This window comes from Macaca mulatta, chromosome 2 (genome assembly GCF_049350105.2).
Source record: "Macaca mulatta isolate MMU2019108-1 chromosome 2, T2T-MMU8v2.0, whole genome shotgun sequence".
In the NCBI taxonomy this organism is placed as follows: domain Eukaryota; kingdom Metazoa; phylum Chordata; class Mammalia; order Primates; family Cercopithecidae; genus Macaca; species Macaca mulatta.
This window is the reverse complement of record NC_133407.1, coordinates 145651812-145676553: the sequence shown is the minus strand read 5'-3', so window position 1 is coordinate 145676553 and position 24742 is coordinate 145651812. Positions and strand designations below refer to the sequence as shown.

The following is a 24742-nucleotide window of genomic DNA, read 5'->3' as shown; positions in this document are numbered from 1 at the left end:
TTTTGGATGAGACAGAGGCTATTTCTTGCTCCCATAACCACTCACTTCTTACCTCGAAGCTTTCCTAGGCTGTTCTTGCTAATACTAACAAAATTAATTATGCTTATCTGATGACAAGTATACAACCTAAAATGCCATCTTTATAAATAAGGCAATCATCAATGGAGTGTGATTTATGGCCTTTCATTTTTCCTATACGCCCTATGTGCCCTATAAAATCTGGCTTTACAGCTTCATAGAGGCTATAATCCCTTTCAGAGGGAATAAATCATTTTGAACCATAATATAAAATAGGGAGTTATATTCACATACTGGCAAAGGAAAAAAATTGATTATAAAATGTAAAAGAGTGACTGATGATTTCTCCCTGTATCTGCACTATTAAAGTGTGTTTGAATAAACTGGACAATATTAAAGAATTTCTATAAACATAAGACTACAATTTATAAATTAAAAAGAAAAATTACATTGAAAACTGTAACAAAATAACAAACATTATAATATATAAAAAGTTATTGTAAATCAATGTGAATAAATGGATAAAGGTCATAAAGTCACAAAAGAAGAAATACAAACAGCCAATACATATATTAAAATAAGTTTAATCTTACTCTTATTAGCCAAAGAAATATAGTTAGAATCATGTAGGTCTCATGTTTTACTCATCAGAGTGGCACAAATGAAATAAATGGCTAATGCTGGTACTGGAGAGGGTGTGAGAATCTACACATGATGTTAAATTGCTGATAGAAAGGTAGGGTAGTGCAACTCTTCTGTAAGCTCATATGTCAATATGTATCCAAACTGAAAAGTGTCCATTCAATTTCTAAAAATTCATTCTAAGAAAATGAATAAACGCAGGAAGGCACATGAAAAAAAGATGTTTTTCTCATGTTTCTGAAGTACCAAAGAAAAGAGAGAGGCAAACCTAAATTTTGAGTGGTAGAAAACTGGTTACATTAAGAATGAAATGCTGCTGAACTATTGAAATTTGTGATATAGCCTTATTAAATGACATGGAATCATGCTCATTATATACTAATAAGGAAAAAATGATACAAAACATTTTTATCGTTTGACCTAATAATTAAAAGTCATATGTATTTGCTTGCATTGTGTCTGTGTGAACCCCCACAAACAAAAATATCTCAGGAATGTTATGAAGATCATTTATTGGAAATGGGATAATGATATTTTAAGTTATTTATACTTTTTATTTTTTTTGGAAATAGGGTCTTGCTGTGTTGCCCAGGCTGGAGGGCAGTGGTGCAACTATAGCCCACTGCAGTCTGGAACTTGTGGGCTCAAGCATACATCCAGCCATAGGCTCTGGAGTAGCTGGGACTACAGGCTAATGCTACCATGCCTGGCTTACATTTTTTTCTTTATGCCTTTCTAATTTTTGTAGTTTCCACAATGAGTTTATGCTACTTTTATAATTAAAAGTATTTTAATTTTCAACAAGAAGCTTTAGATTTCCCAAATTTTCCAATTACCCTGCACCATGGCTCACAGTGTTTGTGCAAAAGAAAATCAGTCTTTTTTTCTGCATTAATTTTCCACAAATAATCATTTGGAATTGGTAAAAGTTGTACAGAGTAAAACTGTTATGGTCTGGGTATGCTATACCTTTCAAAGAATTCGAGATCTTAGAATAATTTCTTTCATTTTTTACCACAGTGATACTAAGGTGGATGGGAGGTAGAGGATGAAGGAAAACAGAACTCATCTGCGACCAGGAAAGATAACAGTGAATGACAATTGGATTTATATATATTTTTAACGGGTACTTCCACAAGTTTCAGCTCATACTAATACACACACACACACACACACACACACACACAATTCAATTGTCTTAGACTAATCGATAATTGTGGCAGAAATGGCCACCTATTGACTAAAAAAATTTTTTTTTTTTTTTGAGATGGAGTCTCACTCTGTCTCCCAGGCTGGAGTGCAGTGGCCAGACTCAGCTCACTGCAGGCTCCTGCCTCAGCCTCCCGAGTAGCTGGGACTACAGGTGCCCGCCACCACATGCGGCTAGTTTTTTGTATTTTTTAGTAGAGACGGGGTTTCACTGGGTTAGCCAGTATGGTCTCGATCTCCTGACCTCGTGATCCGCCCGTCTCGGCCTCCCAAAGTGCTGGGATTACAGGCTTGAGCCAACGCGCCCGGCCGACTAAAAATTTTTAACCACTCCAGATTGTAGAGGTGTTGCAATAAGGCCTAGGATAGTATTCCCCATCTCCATGCATCTGAGTGTTGCCACATTACTGCTTACTGGCCCACAGAGTGCTACCAGAAATTTTATAAGAATGAATATTTGATTTGCATTTCTCTAATGATCAGTGATGTTGTTTTTTTTTTTTTTTTTTCATGCTTGCTGGCTGCATGAATGTCTTCTTTTGAGAAGTATCTGTTCATGTCCTTTGCCCATCTTTAATGAGGTTGGTTTTTTTTTTTTATTTTTTCTTGTAAATTTGTTTGAGTTCCTTGTAGATTCTGAGTATTAGACCAAATACCCATCAATAATAGACTGGATAAAGAAAATGTGGTACATACAAACCATGGAATACTATGCAGCCATAAAATGAATGACATAATGTCCTTTGCAGGGATGTGGATAAAACTGGAAGACATTATCCTCAGCAAACTAATGCAGAAACAGAACCAAACACCACATGTTCTCACTTATATATGGGAGCTGAACAATGAGAACACATGGACACAGGGAGGGAAACAACACACACTGGGGACTGTCAGGGGGTGGAGTGGGGAAAGGGAGAACATTAGGATACATAGCTAATGCATGCTGGGCTTGATACCTATGTGATGGGTTAATAGGTGCAGCAAACCACTATGGCACATGTTTACCCATGTAACAAACCTGCACATTCTGCACATGTACCCCAGAACTAAAAATAAAAATTAAAAGAAAAAAAGAACGTATATTTGAGGAATAATGAGTTTATAATTGAGCTTGCAATTTCCTCTCTCCTTTCCCTTTTGAGACAATGTATAGGCACATAATGGAAATGGTAGGCTCTTGAATCACTGAGCAGAAAAGTGACTGCCAAGCCAGCGAAGTCCAAACTGAACTACAGAGTAACTGAGATACAAACTTAAAATAAATTATAATAACTTATACTAAATATAATAAACTTTTAATAAATTATTAGAAGCATTACACACATTGCTTACCTTTCAAGTTAATTAACAACTCTACCTTTTTTTGCAAAGGGAAGATCTCCAAGCTTCTGGAGAAACCATAGCAATCTCCTTTTTCAGTTTGAGAGATGAGTCCAAATATGAGATGAGAAGGAATAAAGACACTGAGAAATGCTTTTGACAAAGAGGAATGAGAGATGGAATGCTGAGGAATTCTTAGTAATAAAGAATTCAGACAGGAGAAGTGGATGGGATGATATCAAACAGATTTGCCCAAAGGCATTTCGGAAAAGAAAATTTGTGAAAATTTGGTGAGAGAAAAAAAAAAATCAGACATAGAGGGCATTTTGGTCCCTAAATGAATTTTTCTTCCAAAAGATTCATATTGTTTATATGTAAACCATAAGAATTCTCTGTCCACTTCTTCCAGAATTTTCTAAAGCCCGCCAGGACATCTGCAGAGAAAGAGAATGTCATTCCAGGATAATCAACTGCAAGTTACTAAATTAAGATCAAAATATCCTCAACCTTGAACATTTTTCAAAGAGTTTTTAGAAGAAAGAGGCTCTCTAGGGGGTTGTATAATTATATAATTGTACCCTTTGTAGGAGGCTATTTACAGATAAGTAATTTTTCCCCACTATTCTTCAAAGTAAAATGCATAAAATAAAGTAGAATTTGGGGTTATTTGTCGGGGAGACTGGGAAGGAAGTCTGCGCAGACTCTGTGAGCCATCTGATTAATAACCCACGCTCCCCTCATTTCCTGCTATCAAAACCCTGATTGCCAAATCCCTAACATCCTCAAAACTAAGGTGTCCAGTTTAAAGCCCCAGCTAATGAGATCTAAGTGAAAGTCTGATGATGAGTTTTGGTAAATACTTCTTTGCTCCAGGATTTAGATGCTGATCCCCTTTTAAATGTTCTTTCTTCTGCGTTAAACATTGTGAATGCAGCTGCAGATTCAGTAGCCATCTTGCAACTATCTTGCAACACAGTGACACACCAGAGGTGACAGGACAGGAAGATAAAAGAACCTAGTCCCTTATGGACACCACTTAGGGGCTGAATTAACACAAAAACAATCTCCAAACTGTTACATGAGGAAACAGAGTTAGGTAAGTAACTCTTATTCAGGTTCTATTATTTCAGCCAAACTCATTACAAATAGATACTGAATTCTAACCTCAGTTTTCCAGAATTCTTCCTAGCATCTAATAGTTATCCTCCTATTCTAGACTATTAATTGTCAGACTTGCTTGAGGTAACTGTGTGGCGAGGTCTGGCTCTTTTAGAAGTCCTGATACTATTCACAACATCTTTTTTAAAAAATGGTAAAACTTTTATGTCCACTCATCTTTCTAATTACACTCAGAGGTCAGTTCCTCCAGAAAGCCGTGGCTGACAACATTTTACCCCTGTATATAAGCAGAATGATTAAGCAAAATAAATAAAACAGAACGGGTAAGTGTGTACTGTGTTATATCTTTCAAAACAACTAAGACAATAAATTTCAAATGTATCGCCACAAAACAATGTCAAGTAAGTGTGATTCGCTAGATCTAATCACTCCACTGTGTTCATGTATCAAAAACATCACACTGTATTCTATAAATGTAATACAATTATAATTTGTCAATTGAAAATAATACAAGTATTAAAAAGTGTGTGGGCTCTGGAATCAGACTTTCTAGATTTGAATTTTTAATCTACTACCTACTGGTTATATGACTTTGGTAAATAAATTTATCTGTAAATTGGGGACATTAAGTAGGACTTACATATCTTATTGAAAATATTAAATGAGGTAATTCAATTAAAGTTCTTATAATCTTGCTTGGTTCAATAAAAATCTAGCTAGTTTTTAGATTACCTTTGGCCAATTTAGGGTAGAGGCCCTTTGTACTCCTATGGGTCTCTGTAAACTCATCTTTCATGAAACACACATCCCATACTGAAGGTATTTTCTGTAAGCAATGCGTTTTTAAAGTATGGTCATTGGAACAGTCACATCAGCAGCACCTGAGAAGTGGGTAGAATAGATACTCAATATATTTTGAATAAATGGATTTATTTATTAATGTCATAAAACAGCCCTCACCCATATTGTGGAAAATTCCATTCAAGTGGCTGAAATTCCTCCGCACATTCCTCACCTCCTGTAAGCTTGCAATCAGACAAAGACTTAATTACAAAAAGAGCTGAGGAAATTATAGAAGCTACCTAAAATTGTGTTACCTTCATAGGATTACACAACTTTAATTTAGTGGTAGGCCGGGGTGAGTGCCTCAGGCCTGTAATCTCAGCACTTGGGAAGGCTGAAGCTGGTGGATCACCTGAGGTCAGGAGTTTGAGATCAGCCTGGCCAACATGGCGAAACTCTGTCTCCATTAAAAGTACAAAAATTAGCTGGGCGTGGTGATGGGTGCCTGTAATTCCAGCTTCTCCAGAGGCTGAGGCAGGAGAATTGCTTGAACCCGGGAGGCAGAGGTTGCAGTGAGCTGAGATGGTGCCACTGCATTCCAGCCTGGGCGATAGAGCGAGACTCCTTCTCAAAAAAAAAAAAGAAAGAAAGAAAAAGAAAATTTACTAGTAAAGACCTCTGACTTGTACGTCACATGGACCTGAGTTCAAGTTCCACCATCATCATATTTTAACATGAGTATATATACATTTCAAAGACTCTGCTCCATGTGTGCAGTGTGGGGGTCATAATAACATGCATTTTCACTGTATGACTCTCAAAAAACTTGGATGAAACAATCCATTTGCCATGGCCAGCAAATTGTCTTGCAGCTAACAAGCACTCAAGGCATTAGCTAATATTAACAGGGGAGAAACAAACAAGCAGGAAAGCCCAAAGCCCTGACTCCTACTCAGTGGCCCTTGATTCATGCCATAATAACTCTTTTTTTTTTTTTTGATATGGAGCCTCGCTCTGTCACCCAGACTGGAGTGCAGTGGAGCGATCTCAGCTCACTGCAACCTCCACCTCCTGGGTTCAAGTAATTCTTGTGTTTCAGCCTCCTAAGTAGCTGGGATTACAGGTAACCACCACCACAGCCAGATAATTTTTGTATTTTTAGTAGAGACAGGGTTTCACCATGTTGGTCAGGCTGGTTTTGAACTCCTGACCTCAGGTGATCCACCTGCCTTGGCCTCCCAAAGTGCTGTGGTTACATGCGTGAGCCACCACGCCCGGCCATGCCATAACTTTCTTCCATTCATCCTACTAGCTTTCCATCAAGACTGAGTAGAGAAAGATGAACAAATTGAGATTAAACCCTTTTAAGATAGTTTTGTAATTCCTGAATGAAGAAAATTATAAAAATTTAGCAATTAATAAGTTCTGCAGAAATATGAGAGAACTCCAGTTCTTCATGTTACTCTTCTAGAAAACCAAGTTATGGTTCTAAGATGTACCCCTCCACCCTAATTCTCCCCTGGCATGATCAAATAATATTTTTGTAAATGGATAAGTCAACGACATAATCAATAAGCTAAGTTATAAGCAGGTGAAAATTTGTAGGCTTGATAAAAAAATCTCAGGTGATTGATCTGTTCTCACACTGCTAATAAAGACATACCCAAGACTGGGTAATTTATAAAGAAAAGAGGTTTAATGGACTCACAGTTCCACATGGCTGGGGAGACCTCACAATCATGGCAGAAGGCAAATGAAGAGCAAAGCCACACCTTACATGACAGCAGGCAAGAGAGCTTGTGCAGAGAAACTCTCGTTTATAAAAGCATCAGATCTCCTGAGACTTATTCTCTACCATGAGAACAGTATGGGGAAACCATCCCCATGATTCAATTTACCTCTACCTGGCCCCGCCCTCGGCACATGGGGATTATAATTCAAGGTGAGATTTGGGTGGTGGGGATACAGCCAAACCACATCATCAGGCTCATCAGTACATGTTAAAATAAGGTAATATGAAATACTCAATCTTAAAAAAAAATGCAGCACCAAGACCTCTGTGATAATCCTATTTTAAAAAACAGTTACAATTTTAGTTACAATGTTTCCCTTTTGAGAAAGCATTTTCTGCATAACTTTTAATGTACTGTTGATGAGCACAATTCAACAAAACTGAGATAAATATTTGCAGAAGTCCTGCAAGATGAAAAGCATAGAGTTAGATGCTATAGAGGATAATTGTACTTCAGGATGAGTAAGGACCCACACTTGACCTCAAATAAATTAACTTTAAATAGAGTGGATGAGTCACGTGCAGAATGTAAGAATGCTAAAAGGTCAAGGTAACTAACAAAAAGGAACATGTGGGGATTCTTAAGAAGGAAATAAAATATTAGTTGACTCAGGAAAGGCTGAAAGGAGTAAGTTTTCCTTGAATGGTCTTTGAAGAGTTCCCTTCACTACGTCCTAGTACTGAGGCTAGGGTGTCACAGGAAATAGAAAGATATGGAGATCAAGAATCTTCTCTACTCTTATAGGATTGGCTGAAAGAAGATTTTCTTACCAGGATGTAATATAATAACATTTAAGGGTTCATGAAGTCAGAGAGACAAAGGCTTGAATATCCCAGCTCCGTCTCTCTCACTAAGGGTCAAGTTGCTTATCCTTTTAACACCTCAGTGTCTCTATCAGTAAAATGATAAGAATTTTTCCTACCTGAGTGGGAGAAGAAAATGACGTAATCCATTTATAGGGACACGCTTGGTGTCTGGCACACAGAAAGTACTGAATATGACCAGTTGGTCAATGATGATGGCAATGATGATGGTGGTAGTGTTGGTATTGATGTGGCCTGCCCAGAGCTAGCTCTGACTGGGAGGACAGATTAAAGACTTCTGGGCTCCTGAGGCTTTTCATATAAGTGACACTTGACAAATGTAAACAGGTTGTCCAAAAGTTCATGTGCAATTTAAGAAAAGGAAGGATCTCAGAGTTGTTCAACTACTTACTAATAATATGAGTTATTATAAGCAGTTATGGCAGCTCACATTTATTGAGCACTTGCATGTGCCTAGTACTTTAGAAGGACTTATTCATTGTTCACAACAACAGTATGCAGTATGTCCTAATATCTTTATTTCTTTCTTTCAGAGGTAGACACAAGCTTAGAGAGGTTACAATAAACACCTAAGTTTCCCTGTCAGTATGTGCTGGAAAGGAGTTAAAATTCAATCTGTCCAGCTTGGTCTCAATTACTAAACTATGTAATTAAGCATTTTGCCATTGCCTGATTTTCCTTCTGATGTGTGACTATTTCACTCAATCCCCTAGGTGAACAAGAGATAAAATAATCTCTCTTTCACCCTGCTTTGCCTTAACATCCAACTTCCCTTCTCCAAACAGGAATTGTTTCAATGGGCAGCAACAAATGCCAGGGACTGGACCAACCTCAGAGATGACTAGGGGTCAGGTACTACCATAGGCAAAAGCTCTGTGACAACCCTGCCCTTGTACAGGGTGCATGACAGGAATGGGAGTTAGGGGATAATGGAATAAGGCTAGGAAAGACAGTACCTGACATGCCAAAAATACTGACACTAATACTATTAATAATAAATAACAGAACTCACTGTGCTGTAGGCATTGTATTAAGCGCTTGACATGAAGAACCTCATTTAACACTGAAAACAGGCCTATGCGGACGAATCTATTGTTATCATTATTTCACTATTGGGGATAGTGAGGTCCTGATAATCAGGTAAATTGCTCAAGCTCACATGGTTAGCAAGTGGAAAGCAGGAATTTGAACTATGTTCAGCACCTGCACTCTTAATCACTATGCTATATTGTATATATAGTTATATTACCGGCCAGTCACGGTGGCTCAAGCCTGTAATCCCAGCACTTTGGGAGGCCAAGACCGATGCATCACCTGAGGTTGGGAGTTCGGGACCAGCCTGGCCAATATGGTGAAATCCCATCTCCACTAAAAATACAAAAAATTAGCCAGGCCTGGTGGTGGGTGCCTGTAATCCCAGCTACTCAGGAGACTGAGGTGGGAGAATCGCTTGAACCTGGGAAGTGGAGGTTGCAGTGAGCTGAGATTGCACCACTGCACTCTAGGGTATGACGCAGCAAGACTCCGTCATCTCAAAAAAATGTTGGTGGGAGTATAAATTAGTTCAACCATTGTGGAAGACAGCAAGGTGATTCCTCAAGGATCTAGAAGCAGAAATACCATCTGACCCAGCAATCCCATTGCTGGGTATATACACAAAGGATTATAAATCATTCTACTGTAAAGACACATGCACACATATGTTTATTGCAGCACTGTTTACAATAGCAAAGACTTGCAACAACCCAAATGCCCATCAATGATAGACTGGATAAAGAAAATGTGCCACATATACACCATAGAACACTATATAGCCATAAAAAAGGATGAGTTCATGTCCTTTGCAGGGACATGGATGAAGTTGGAAACCATCATTCTCAGCAAACTAACACAGGAACAGGAAACCAAACACCACATGTTCTCACTCATAAGTGGGAGTTGAACAATAAGAACATAGGGACACAGGGAGGGGAACATCACACACTGGGGCCTGTTAGGGGGTGGGGGGCCTAGGGGAGGGATAGCATTAGGAGAAATACCTAATGTAGATGAAGAGCTGATGGATGCGGCAAACCACCATGGCACGTGTATACCTTTGTAACAAACCTGAACATTCTGCACATGTATCCCAGCATTTAAAGTATAATTTTTTAAAAAATTACAACAATCTTTTCCCATAAGCCATTCTGGCACTCCAGACTTAAATAATCCATGAAACAGAGAGAGAGTGAGATCAAGGCAGACAAAGAGCAAGATTGAGAATGAGAGAGAGAGAGAGAGAGAATGTGAGCATGCAAGCTTGGAGAGTGGAAGTTGAGGAAATGGCATCATTTCAAAACAATGTACTTTGCCTCATATAATAGAGTTTTTGTGATAATCTTCTCAATGAAACAGGGTGCAATGATTAGCATCTAAGTATGTCCCTCCTCATAAGGATGGCAGGACAGCATTTTTTACCTTTAGCTCAACTGTTTCAGAAAGTGTGGTCCCAGTAGACATACAAACTAGTGGGTCTTTCACGCCTCCCAAATCCAAAAGTAACATTTCATTTCCATGTCTCTTTCTATAGTTCCACTCTTCTCATGCCTATCATTCATTTACCTGCCTGTTTTTTCTTGATTTCTATACAGAAAGATGCTAAGTCTGGGTTCTCTGATATGGAAAGGGGTGGAGGAGTGGGAGCTATGGTGCCTCAATGGTTTGGGGATTTGTTTTTTTAGTCTTAATTTTATTATGCCAACTCTACTGAACTTAATTATGGTAAATACAGAATTACACAATTACCCTCTGTTCCGTTCTTCAGAAGCTATATTTTGATAAAATTTACTACACGCTGCTTTCCCCCTGAACACTAGAAATGGATGTGTGTTGATATAAAATGTGTTATAATTACAATTAAAATATAGCTTACATAATGATAGTGTTAAAATAAAATTATAGATGTGTCGAGACAACATGGTCATGCATTTTTATTGTAAGTACATGCTTAGACCAATATCTGGTAACCAAAGGAAAAGGGAACAGAATTTTGGTTAAGCCACAAAAGCTGTTTAATGGTTTTCAAATAACTAAAGGGAGCTTACAATCTATGAGATAAAATTTCCCCATCATATTTTTAATTTAAAAATTCAAGGAGGCCGGGCGCGGTGGCTCAAGCCTGTAATCCCAGCACTTTGGGAGGCCGAGACGGGCGGATCACGAGGTCAGGAGATCGAGACCATCCTGGCTAACATGGTGAAACCCCGTCTCTACTAAAAAATACAAAAAACTAGCCGGGCGAGGTGGCGGGCACCTGTAGTCCCAGCTACTTGGGAGGCTGAGGCAGGAGAATGGCGTAAACCCGGGAGGCGGAGCTTGCAGTGAGAACAAAAAAAAAAAAAAAATTCAAGGAAATACATGAAATACCTGGAGAAATTGTTGAAAGTAAGTATGCATATGCACATTTTAAGATAAGCCCCTTATTTTTTTCTTAAATACCTGTGTAACTACCTAAATTTCATCATGTGTATCAGTGATGACAAATTTTCAACTAAGTTTAATGAAGAGCATAAAATAATAATAATAGTGTATTATTGCATTAACTAAGTAGTTCAGAATTGATTCTCATTAAAGAGCCACCCTATCACAACTAACTTAAACCTTACAAAATATGGTTGCAATTACAACATGAGGGAGAAACATAGGAAACTGAAATGTTTCTTCTAAATGTTTATAGTTATGGTGTGTGACCAGAATAATTGTGTCACAAATATTATTAAAATAATAAGATATCGTTTTGTTCAGCTTTACTGCAGAAACAAACGACAGGAATTTCTTTTCATTTCAGATAATTATTTTTCACTAATTGCTCAGTGTTTTTAGAACCTACAGTGCTAATTCCATTTCCTCATTTAATCTTTAAAATAACCCTTTCTGATCATTATTCTTAATATCTCCATTTTACACAATGTAGCTCTAGTTCAGATCTTTCTTCAGACCTGCAGACTTCTGGAAACTTCTGTCTCCAAAACTCATCCTTAACCCCTAACCCTGTTCCACCTCAATCTTTTCAATTTCAGATGATAATAATCTCACCTTTCCAGTTGCCCAGGCCCAAAATCTTGGGTTAAGGGATCCCGATCTCATTCTTTCTTTCACAGCCCACATTCTGTCTGCCTGGAAATCCTGTTTCAACCTTCAAAATGTACTCCTTCTTAGAAGCTCAAGCCACCAAACCATCGATCCTACCTGGAAATGCCTCCTCTCTGTTCTCTGTGATTCTACTCTTTGCCCTTACCGTCAATACCACAGAGGGTTATCCTTTTCAAACAAGAGATAGTTCATCTCATACCTCTGCTAAAATCCTACCACTAGCTGCCTACAGAGTCAATGACAAAATGCCTGCGACAGCCCTGCGTGAACTAGCCCCATCACATCTGTGACCTCAAGACCTCCTGCTGTCCCTTCTTCCTCCTTGACTCTACTCAGCCACAATGGCTTCCACAATATTCCTCAAACATGCCAGGCCCATTTTTTGCCTTGGAGTTTTGGCACTGGTCATTCCTACTCCCAGGGAGTGGTCTTCCCCTAAATACACTGTGCCAACTCCCTCACTTCAGGTCTTTGCTCAATTGTCACCTCATCAAATCTACCCTATTACCGTACTTAAAAGTAGAGGTCACATTTACAGCCCCTAGCACTACCAACCCAACAATCTTCAGCAAGTTCCACACTCTTTTCCTTATCCCATAATGTTCACCAACTTGTAACATCTATAGGATGTATTTATAACATCCATCTGTTTTCACACATGACAGTGTAAGCTGAGACAGAGAGGAGGGAGGAAGGGGGGGAAAAGGGAGAGAAGAGAGGGAGAAGGAAAAAAAAAAAGAGGAAAGGAGAGACAGAGAAAGCTTTCACTTTTTTACTGAGGTGTCCAAGCACTTAGAAAAGTGCACATGGAAGGTGCTTAATAAATATTTCTAAGAAAAATAAAGATAAGGAAAGAAGGAGGAAAGCTTGTAAGTGTAAGTAACTTTCCCAAAGCTCTGCAGATAGAAAGGGTCCGCAATGGAATTCAGGCTTGAGGCTGCCAGACTTCCACTGCTCTTAGCCTTTCTGTGAAGTCCATGGAATTCGTTATTTCCTTTAATTAGTTCTATAAAAATTTTAACTCCACTGAGCAATGTCACTAAAATGTTCTGTGTGTGTGTGTGTGTGTATCTCTCACTCTATCTCTCTCACTGTTCTTTTTTGCTCTTTCTCTCTCTCTATATATATATAGATGTAAATTATATATATATGTAAATTTTCAATTTAGCAGAAGAAACAGAGAAGAGTGTAATACAGCATAACTATTTTGGTAATTTAACAGCAAAATTCAAAATTAGCAATAATGATTATTTAAGCAATATTGACACTTGATGTCCATCTAGTAACTTTAACATAGCTTGGAAATTTATTAAACATGCTAATCTCAGTGCTAAAATATTTCCATGCATATTTCATGCAATCCTTGCAATTACTCTATCAGACAGGTACATTTTTCTTATACCCATTCCAAAGGTAAGAAAATTGGTGAAAGATGTGGTACCTTTTTGATCAACGTCAGACAGGCAGTAAGTGGAGGCTATGGATTTCAATCAGGGCCTGTCTTACTTCAGAATTTGATTCTTAACCCCTACATGGAAACTCTGATAATTCCTTTGATAGAGTGTGTGTTTTCTCCTGGGAAACCTTCCCCCGATGTCTGCATGAGCTAGCACCTTCAGAACATAGTCAAGTTTAAACCATGAACTAAAGAGCACTTTAAAAATGGAAATATTTTTATTTACACAATAATGCAGAAGACTACACTGAGCCCTTTAAGTGACTTTCTTGCTACTTTCCATCAAGAATAAAAGAAAGAGTCAGCAGCCATGGAATGACAAAAGCACAACACCCAAAGATGGAGAATTCTGCAAATGACCAATTATAAAACTATTAAGCTTCAGCTCTTTTACAGCAAGAGGCAAAATAACCCATTAAACTGAAAACTCTCCTACCCTTCCCTCCACGGGCCACACAAACATTAACGTTGCATTTATTAGGATGTATTTCCTGTGCTCTATCAAGCTGACTTTTAGCAATTGTATTAATACAGTCCTCTCACTCTGCACATATATCTGAATGATGGATTTCCTCACTTGAGGTTTGTAGAAAGAGTGGAGTGAATGAAATAAAGTTTAGAAAGAGCCATCATGATCTGTAATGGTGGGTACTGAATCAAGACAAGATGAAACATCTTTTCTCATTTATTTGAATGAAAAGTCTACTGTATATTTATTTCCTGCCTACGGGGCTACTTGTTGCATAATGGAGAACAAGCATTTTTTTATTTGGAGGTAAGGGTTTGTGTGCTCAAGTTTCTATGGGCCTACAAAGTTAATCTTGTTTTAGGATTAAAATAAAACATATATTTCTGTAAATAGATACGGTTAAGCAATCAGCAACTGTGATGTCTTTAAACCACTATAAATTCAGGATAGGAATATCTGCAATTACTTTAAGCATTTATGCATTTGTGCAACAATTGAGCAGTATACATAGTGGTTTGTTGTCAGACAAAATTAAGTTTGAATCCAGACTTTGCCACTTACCAGCTATGTGACTTCAGGCTACGAAAATAACTTTTCTTAGCTGAACAACAGGGATAAGAATATGTACATTGCAGGACTACTGTGAGAACTAAATGAAATGAAGTACTTTTAGCACATGGCACAGTGGCTCATAGTAAGGACTCAAATTATTATTATGGTTACTACTACTTTTATTGAAAAAAGATTAGAAAGTCTGTTTGCATAAAATGTGATATATATCCTATATCATTGAAATTTCATATATTTGATTTTTGACTTTATAATCTAATAATGTGATTCAAAAATATTTAGTCGTAAATATAGTTGAAAGCAGGTTACTTGTCAAACATGGAAATATAATATGAAGAAGGTTGACTCAACACTCTTTCAGACAGATATTTACCTGTACATAGATTTTATTGTTTTGATTTTTTAATTGCAGAAAACATATATATTGACTATGTCAATTCACAAAAGGTCCATTAATTAACCAGACTGACTATATGTTGCATAAATATCATTTTACATAGAGATCATATATGCATTTTAGTGGTTGGGAAATGTTTGCAGCTGTTTTTAATTGTCTACTTAATGTAAAAAGGAACAAGAAGCAGAGTTAGGCTTGTTGCTTACTGTAGAGTGACCCAGGAGTTTAATGTACTTTGTATTCCATTATACTATGAAAATGTTTCTGTGCCCTGGGGATATCAACAAAAGATTTGCTTTAATGAAAGGAACCAAGTATGGGTCCAAAGCTTTCAAATAGGAGGCCTATATATCCTGCAGTTTACATAAGAAGTGTCCGCCTTCTCTCTCAACTGCATCAAGACAGGGAAGATGTGATCACAAAGGCTGAAAGCAATTACAGTAAATGTTGGGAAGAGAAGGACATCGAGTTTTGAATGTCCCAAAGCTGAGCTAAAAGAATTATGTTTAAAGTAAAGAAAGTGTTATCTACAGCAAGATTTTTCACTCAATGAATGCCAGTCAGTGAACCTTACATTAATGTAGAAAATCAGCTGTTTTTGCTATAATGCTTTCAACTGCACATGGCTAAAATCAAACTCAAAATAGTAAAAAGAAATGTATTTCAAAGAATAACACGTCCTAGAAACTCACAGACACATCTAGATTTGGATATAGTTGAATGTAGGAGTTCCAGAATATCATCAGGGCTCCCCCTCTCTCCCACCACTCAGCCCTACTCACGTCTCCTTGACTATACGCTACAGAAAGTTGCTCCTTGTGTTGGATGGCCACTGGGAGCCCCAGAATCACATCTCCCCAGCTTAAAAATTCCAGAGAGAGGAGATAATGTTCTCGTTCATCTCTGAGAGAAACATCTTGGGGAAGATTCTAATTGGCCTGGATGAGGTCAAATGATGACAAAGGAACCAATCACCTGCTTTGCTTGACCTGGGCCACATACTTCATCCCTGGGACCAGGAAGATAGGCGGGATGTCATCATTTCTCAGTTTGGGGAGAGAAAGGTCTGATATTTTTCCAAGATGAATGAGAATACTACATGGAGATACAAAAGCTGTAGCTTGCTGCTACTGTAAATTCCACAGTTCTCACTCCCTGCCTTGTGTCTTATGAACATGCAGTAAGCTGACCTGAGAGATCATTTTCCCTACCAGCAGCCTTGATATATATTATTGAGAAGTTAATTGTAAAATAATATAGAAGCAGTCTGAATATAGAAATTAACTTGACTAGTAATGACCAAGACAGCTGTATGAAAATATATTTTAAAAGTTCCTACAAACTCACCAAAAGTGGGAGCTGGAAATGCAAAGACAGTTTTGACAAGAGAAAGTTTTTTTCCAAGCTAAACAAAAAAGATTACAGACTTTTAGAAACCACATTTTTAAAGAAAAAAAAAAATCAGATAAGGAAAATGAGGCCTAGAAAAAGTAAGAGATTTATTTAGGGTAACTTAGCCAGTTAACGGCAGGATTGAGATTAAAACACACCGTATAATCCAAGTATGGTCTTTTAAACCTATGATATAACCTGTATATATGTAAGAAATACAGCACTTGTCATTTGTTAATCTCCAAATGTTCATGAAGTTGAAGCAAATGTATTTACTGTTTCAAGTATTCTTAAAGAGAAGAATGCCCGAAGACATCTTAATTGCATGGGTGTGTATACACGAAATACACGTGGAGATGTCTTCAAATATAATATGTGCATGTCTTCATTCCTTCCCTCTGCTCTTTTTAAAAATGCCCCTTTAAAAGTTTCCCACTCACCATCTGTTAGGTAAATTTCCTAAAACACAGTAAATGTGGAGGCAGAGATTGTTATAGAGACTATTTCAAACAGCAGTGACACCTATACTTAGGAAATTATAAAAAAGCGTAGGTTAAAGTTGTTTTTTTAATAAATTTCACCACTGTAGTAATACCACACCACCCTATGTGCTCAGCGCGATAGGATTACATAAGATGGAGAGAGAGAAAATGAAAAAAAAAATCTAGGTATTTATGTATAAAATATTATCCCAAAAGTTTGATATTACATTCAAATTTCAATTAACAGAAGGAAAACATTGACACATTTACTAAAGCATTACATTTATGGTATAAGGTCCACAGACTTAGATTTGCGTTATGCTCCAACAAGGGTAGAGTTGACCACTTTTTCCAGCTACTTGCTTTGGGAGAAAAAAAATTCCACCTGCCTGAATCAGATGCCATTCAATTCCAAGTCTACAGCATAGGCCATGTCACTACACATGAAATATTATTCATTCAGAGTTAGGATGTAGCAAGAGTAATTTATACTCTGGGAGTGTTTGCTCTCAAGTCAATAACAGAGAAGCCTTGAATAAAAGTGTTCCCATTACTTTCTGCTATAATATATCTTACTTATTGCCCATAAAACAGTGGTCAGAGGAGATTTATCTATTGGTCACCATATTATATAACCTCTCCACTTTAAGCCATCCCAACTCTGTGATGATTTTTTAAAAATATGTTACTTATAGTCAATATTAATTTATCTTTAATCTTTCTTAGCTTTAGAAAAGTATTATTTTGCACAAGCTTAGGAACAAATCTCCAGAAATTCCTCCCTGATGTTTCTTTGAGGCTGAAAATGCATTGCAGGGCAGTTGCAGTGATTTAATTCTAGTTGGCAGAGCCCTGGCCACACACTAATTTCATTAGCCTCAAATTCCTGGATTGATTTGAAGACCCACTGGATGTGATTCCCGTCCTCAGACATGTCATTTACTAACCCACTCAGTGTGTAAAGAGAGGAGAGAAAGAGGACTTGCTAAGCTCATATCTTCAATCTGGTACCCCAGCAGTCAAATGAAAATTCGAAGTCAGAGACACCATTTACATTTGAGTAGTCCATTCTTGCCCAGGTCCAAATTTTCAGGAAGGAACTTTATTCCTGACTTTGCTGGGGGCAGCAGCATTTGTTACATCTATGACCATTTCATTTCTCGCTCCTTCTCTGCAGTGCTCAGCACCTCCCATTTAAGTCCCTAAGTATTCCCTCTCCTAGCCTACAGGCTTATCTCACTATAAATGTATATCTCAAGTGATCAGTTTGGCATGGTCCCTACAGCAACCTGCAGGGACCAGAGGAAAAAAGAAAACTCAAACCACCGGAAAGCTAGGAATTCAATCATTTGGAGGAGTTTCTTTTAAATAGGACAATCTTAATTGAACTGAACCTTGCGATCTCACAGGAGATTCACTATGTCCTTTTTCTCTCCCTCTAAGTGTGCTTTGAACAATGGGTATGTGTATCATTATTCTCTCTTACTCATTTTGCAGGCTTGTAGAAACTAGAAAACTGGGGACTGGAATTACACAACAGGAGCTTCTAAGATCACACGCAAAAAGGGTTACTGGAAGAGATTGTTGGTATATGAAATACATATTCCAACATGGGCAGTGATTAACCAGGACACATACAAATCAACTGTTTTATCTAGCTTGCACGCATCCCAAGCTACAAGTTGGTGCATTCCTCAGACTACCAGCCTCTTCTCAATAAGTGCAGGTGAAAACCAGGGGCTCTTTCTCCCTCAGCTATTCAATCCAACATGAATAGCTGCAATTTACAAATTAGAGGCAAATGACAGTATTTTCTCCGAATGGTTTTACTCCCAAGCCATAATGCTAACGCTAACATTGGGTTCCTTCCTCCTCAGCTCAGGGAATGGAGAAAATAATGTAAGACCAGCCCTCCGCCTCCCCCGCCAACTTTTTAACCCCTAGCAAGTTGCCTCAGGTTCACACACCAGAGGAGGAATCAGCTCCCCCTGGAATCTTTTTCAGGAAACACAGTCCCTTAGCCTAGTCTGTAATCCCTTTCTTGACTTTAACATTTCACTCTTTTTTCAGACAGAGACAGGCTCATCTGCAGTACTGCCCAGGTGAGTGAACAAACAGGCAAAATAATTTTACAATGCTAAACACAAAATATTTTGTGCCTTTAATCCCAGGGGCTAACAGGGAAAACACTGTCACCTCCCCCAGCTCCCAGTGGTTCTCAGGTAATGTCTCTGACATCCTCTCCCACCTGCACTGCTACTGCAACTTGTCTAGCTTTAAGCTCAACGATGAAGGAAGCACTCTGGGTTTCAGCTACAAGCCAGGTTCTTCCCAAAAGCAAGGAACTCAGAGTGATGGCTAGCCCCAGAACACTTTTGGGTTTGCAAGCCTCCAAGGATTTCCATGATGGCACTCAGGAAGTGTCAGAGGGGCTATGCAAGCTGCAGCCTTGGATGGGCACTCCTCTTTCCTGAATGCAAACTTCACACTCCTGGAGGTGATGTGGTGACAGCCTGGGTCTCACAGAGTCCCCTTCTGAAGCCCAACACCTTTAGGGTAAGCACTTGAGAGGGGCCAGTTCTCTAGATATGAGGAGCATAAAGGTGCCAGGATCGGCATGTACATCTGCCGAAGAGATTAGCTGGGTTTGGGTACCACTAGCCAGGTAGAGAGCCGCTATGCATTGGGAAAGGGTCATTTTAATACTGAGATGAACCAAGAACTTGGGAGTGAAGACAGAGGAGGAAAGGAGACAGAGGTTGAAAGGGAGAGAAAAAATAGAGAGAGAGAGAAAAAAAAAAAAAAAAAAAAACCCAGCAAGGAGACAGAGACAGAAAGAGAGAGTGATGCACATATAGGGAAAGACAGACAGGAGGGAACCTACAATCACAGAGACCCTGAAACTCAATTTCCAAACCCCAAAGCCACTAATTCCTACCCAATGCAGCTCAGGAGCCATGGGGCAGAGACTGCTGGAGCAGGAGGCGAGAGAACACTGCGGTAGAACCCACCGCTCAGCGGCCCCGGATCCGCCTTCCTCCCATTTTTTCTCTGTCTCCCTCCGGGCACCGGAGCAGGAGGACCACGGAGCCCTGCTCCACGCACCCCTCTGCCTCCCAACGGGCGCCTTCATGCCTCGCTCCGGGAATCGTCCTCCAAGCCGAGGATTTGGCTTGGGGTCTGCGTCAGGGAGATAGTGGGTGATGGGGGGGAGGAGGGAGGAGGCAGGGAGAGCGATTTTGTTTCGCAGTTAGCATGAGCTCATCCCTGGGCTGAGGTCTGAAGTGGCAGGAGTGGAAAGCTGATCGCCCAGCTCCGGCCAGTGGCAGGATCGCAAATATAATTTAGACGGTGCAAAATATTGCCTGGAGCAAACCAACTGGGGGTCACGTCTGCAGGCAGCATCTCTCCACCTGAGGAAGGTCCCAGTACCTTGCGCCCTGGGCTCTTGCGGAGGCTGGCTACAGGTCGGGAAATCGACCCGAGGGAGATGGGGACTTAACATCCATATCTAGGTTAAGACCGAGCCCTCGATTTAAGAAGTGCCTCCTTAAGGTTGTCTCCAAATTTTCCAAGGGAGTGCAGGTTGGCAGGCTGGCTTGGGGGTGGGAAGCTGGGGAGTTGGGAAATGCCCGGTTTCGAGGCATCGTCTCATCTTTCCTATTCCATTCGCCTAACCAGCTCTCCTAGGAGCCCGGCACTTTTACGAGCCTGTTTTCGGACCATATTTCACCCTAATGCAAACCCATTTAAATCATCGCCTTGTTTTTCGCAGATTGCTTCTTGTAAATGGGGCCATAAATCCAGGATGTCAAGCCGCATGGAGTGGAGCGTGGACAGGGGAGAGATGGAAGGGAAATAAACCAAGCAGGGAAGGTATCTCCTCGGGCGGGGTGGGAGGGATTCGGCAGGATCTCCAGGGTGGAAATGAGCGAAGGCTGACCTGACCCGAACCACCGGAGTCCAAGCCAGCTTTTAGGGTTAAGGGCTCAGGTAGCCACGGTGTGCTCCGCCCCGGAGGGAGCGCCCCCCTACCTGGAAGAGCCTCAGGATGTTGGCTACCATGATGGAGACCGAACTCCCCGAAGCCCCAATCACTCCAACTACTTTCTCCGGCTTGACGAAAACCGGGGGTTCGCCGTTGGTGCAGCGCACGTCGGAGGTGTCCTTCTGGATGAGCGCCTGGACGAAAGTGAGCGACTGTTCGAGCGCGTAAGTGTCCCTGGAACAAGTGTCCAGGATCCGCGCGCCCAGCGTCACGTTGGGCAGTAGGTTGGGATCACTGTTGATCTGGTCCAGGGCGTAAAGCATCGCTTCCAGCCTGTGGATCCCGTTCTCCCTCTTGATGTCACCGCAGGGCATTCCGCTGGGACCCTTGGCGTGCACTGGGAACAGCCCCCCGAGGGTGACGTCCCCCTCGATCCGGATTGAGTGCGGGGCGTACATCTCCTGGCCGCGCGCCGCCGCCGCCAGCGCGCACAGGAGCACCTCCAGCACGCAGCAGGGGAACTTCATCAAAGTCAGGACGCGGAGCAGCTTCCTCAGCTGGACCATGCTGCTCCGGCTGCTGCGGTGGCGGCGGCAGCGCTGGAAGGGACGGTGGTGGGCTCGCCGAGGTCCGGGCCCCTCAGGGCGAGCTCCTCCGGGAAAGCCCAGGGGCTCCTGCAGGCACGGAGGGTGGGGGAGTCCGGGGAGGGGCGACCAGAGTGGGTGAGGGGTCCCGCGCTGCCTGCCAGCCTGGGGCGCCTCGCGCTCTCGGGTTAGCCGGCCGGCGCGCCGCGCTCGCGCTCACCGGCTTGCCGCTCGCTCTCTCCAACAGCCCAGCACTGGGGAGAGGGCAGGGATTGCTATCGCTTTAAATGGTCGTTCGGCTCCCTCTCCTCCTCCTCCCACTCCCTCCCTCCCTCGCTGGCTCTCCTTCTCTCCCTACCCTTCCCAGCGCCAGCCCTCCCCACTGGTTTGCATCATCACGCAGGGAGGGGCTGCGTGCTGAGGTAAGGGGGGGAAATGGGTGGGCGGCTGGGGAATCGGGGGAGGTTTCCTCAGAATGGGAGTTTCGTGGTCCCCAGGGAATCTAGGGATTGCGGGGAGCAAGCAAGAGCCTAGCCCTCGCCCCCAACTCACTGTGGAAGCCTCCCTACCCACACCCACGTTCTGGGCACGGGTGTCATCAGCCGCGGGATGGGGCGAGGACGTCGTGCTGACTGCTCCCAAACCCTAGGTCCGGAGCCTAGGCTCTTAGACCTGGGAGAACACGAGGGAGAGGCAGAGAAACCAGTGAGGGAGGGGCGCGGGAAGACCCTAGCTAGACTCTACTCCTGAGCCGCCTGTGCTAGTTCTTGCTAAGAAAGCCACATATGCACACAGGAGCCTGATTCATGACTTAAAGACGCTTTACCCAAAGGGGTCTCCAGGGCCAGGCGCTGAGCTTGGCTGAAGGGAAACAGAAGTCAAGAGGAGACGCTAGGCATAGGAGTGCATCCTTGGTCTTCAGTAGTCACTAGAGTCAGAGCTCCGTGAACTGACGCGTTTCCCCAGCACGTCTGTGTCAAAAACCTCGGACGCATCCCTTCTCTTTACTTCGCTGCGGAGATGTAACAACTGAGAACTCCGCAGACAGCACTTTCTTCTCTAGCACTGACAGGTGTAAGTCTCCCTCCTACCTATTTCCAGAGATGCATCTGGTGCACCTGGTGATAGTTTTTGCCAGTAAGAAACAGCAGGAAAGAGGTGATGGCAGGAAGAAAAAAGAGGGGGCAGGCAGCAGTGTCCCCATTGATTGGGAATGCCTTTCTCTTTCTCTGGCTGGGGTTAGGGGGCAAAGTCAGGATGCCAGAACAGGTTGCAGTGCAATTGAGAACCTCTTTATGAACGGTGTCTCCTCCTGCAGGTCCAGACCACGTTTGGCCCATTAAAGCAACAAGTGGCTCTACTTCCAATTCAAGGAAAGCGAATGTCTGTCCTTGGGGATGGGAGTGAACTTAAGGAGGTTAAACCAACTCTTCCTGAGGCTTTCTGTTGGAGTGCAGCAAAATCATATTATACAGATTTGAGGGTGGAGAGAAAACCAGAAACAAGACTATACTTATTGTTTTTGTTGATGATGTAATGAAGAAACTTATCATTGTAGGGGGAAAAAAAAAAGTCAAAAGGCACCTAGTTGGTTGTCTCTGCCACCAAATACTTGTGTGCTCTCAGCACTTCTGTTCCTCTGTCTGGGTTTTAGTTTCCCCATCTGGAAAATGATGAGATTGAATTGGATGCCCTCCAAGTTATCTTTTAACTCTCAAATCATCTGTTAAAATAGGTCATGTCCCTTTGGCCATGGTGCTCTTTTTAGGCCAATATTTTCTATTGTATTATGTGCACACCAGTTTTTGTATATCCAAAGAACACTACGAAGGTTTCCTGATATAGAGGGTTTTTGTTGTTGTTGTTGTTATTTCCTGTCAGGGACATTCCATCAATTTTTTTTTTTTTTTTTTTTTGGATATGCCCCTCTTGCTTGTTTCAGTGTTTATGGTTTCAGGAGAACTGATCCCACTGCCTGTGATCAAGTCTTGGCTAATCAGAACATCAGATCCTTCTGGCTGTAGTGCTGTTCCAGGATGGGCAGAAAGTCCAACCAGAGCCATTCAGGGATAATCCCTGGACTTTTGCTGGGGCAGCCAGGATGGAGACATAGGGTTATCACTATCACACAGGCAATCTCTGTATAAGTCAGATAAAAAGGGGCCCCTTCCACAAAATACTTTGTTTCTCTTTTGGAAAATTGTCGTGCTATTCTGAGTTTGTCAAAAGAAGATATTTTCTGTCACCTTCCAGAAAACAGTGCTGTAATTAATATACAAATCTACTCTGTGCACAATGTGCCTGTGAATCACCTTCAGACTCAATGCCTTGCTACACAAATGCACAAGTTGAATTACCGAATGCCATGATGGCCCCTGTTCCTTCCTGCAAGTTGTGGAGCTATGAGAATATAAGCCTAAAGCTGTGCCAGGGACTTCCACAAGAACAGGGAGATATTTGAACCCCAAAGTAAGAGAGACAAATACATAGAGATAGAGATATAGATAAATAAAGAACGAGAGAGAGAGATTGAGGCTTAATTAAAACATTTGCATTCCTGGATCCAAGCATGCTTGAAGAATTGCCTCTGGACTTTTTAAACTATATAGCACTTGCTCTCTTTCCCTCGGAGCGGGCGGCGGTGGCGGCATCGGCATCGGCGGCCTGTGCAGCAATGGCCAAGATCAAGGCTCGAGATCTTCGCGGGAAGAAGAAGGAGGAGCTGCTGAAACAGCTGGACGACCTGAAGGTGGAACTGTCCCAGCTGCGCGTCGCCAAAGTGACAGGCGGTGCGACCTCCAAGCTCTCTAAGATACGAGTCGTCCGCAAATCCATCGCCCGTGTTCTCACAGTCATTAACCAGACTCAGAAAGAAAACCTCAGGAAATTCTACAAGGGCAAGAAGTACAAGCCCCTGGACCTGCGGCCTAAGAAGACACGCGCCATGCGCCGCCGGCTCAACAAGCACGAGGAGAACTTGAAGACCAAGAAGCAGCAGCGGAAGGAGCGGCTGTACCCGCTGCGGAAGTACGCGGTCAAGGCCTGAGTGGCGCGTTGTCAATAAAGCACAGCTGGCTGAGAAAAAAAATAAATAAATAAAAAATAAATTATATAGCACTTTCTTTCTGTTTGAAGACAAAAGAATCCTCTTCTAATTCACCTGTTCTAGTACACAAGACCGAAAAGGTGAAATAGCTGAACAGATACTCCGTTAGAGCAGCATCAACTCATTTGGAACAAGATATAAATAAAGTAATAGAGAGGCATACTTAGGAACACACATACTACGATCCTAGTGTTTAAGCATTAGCACCTCAGGTTGTCTTTGACAGAGACTACTATATCCTTATTTCATTTTTAAGTTCAGGCTATTTATTACAAACTTGTTGACAAAAATATTTGGAGAGTTGGAGTAACAAGTAATGTCACTTGATTTTTCACCTGCACATGTCTCGGTTCATGCCCTGTGCTTCCATTTTCATTTCCCATCCAAAGATTGCTCAATAAATATTTCTTGGCTGACTGTTGAATGCTGCCTTATTCTGCATTTTCTCTTTGCTCT

General features: G+C 41.3%; 1 protein-coding gene and 1 pseudogene across 3 annotated transcripts in view; one reads left to right on the top strand and one right to left on the bottom strand.

Annotated features, from left to right (window-relative positions):
* GRM7 (glutamate metabotropic receptor 7) overlaps nucleotides 1-21436 on the bottom strand; it is a 902461-nt gene extending 881025 nt beyond the window's left edge. For both annotated transcript variants that reach the window (XM_015130351.3, XM_015130352.3), the window contains exon 1: nucleotides 20644-21436. In XM_015130351.3, the coding sequence (XP_014985837.1) occupies nucleotides 20644-21162 (519 nt within the window). In that variant the 5' untranslated portion in view covers nucleotides 21163-21436. The remainder of the gene's footprint in view (nucleotides 1-20643) is intronic.
* A 245-nt stretch (nucleotides 21437-21681) lies between these two features.
* On the top strand, nucleotides 21682-24287 carry LOC144339272 (large ribosomal subunit protein uL29 pseudogene; annotated as a pseudogene). The gene has a single exon (XR_013414110.1). The product of XR_013414110.1 is annotated as a large ribosomal subunit protein uL29 pseudogene (transcript).
* Nucleotides 24288-24742: the final 455 nt, after the last annotated feature.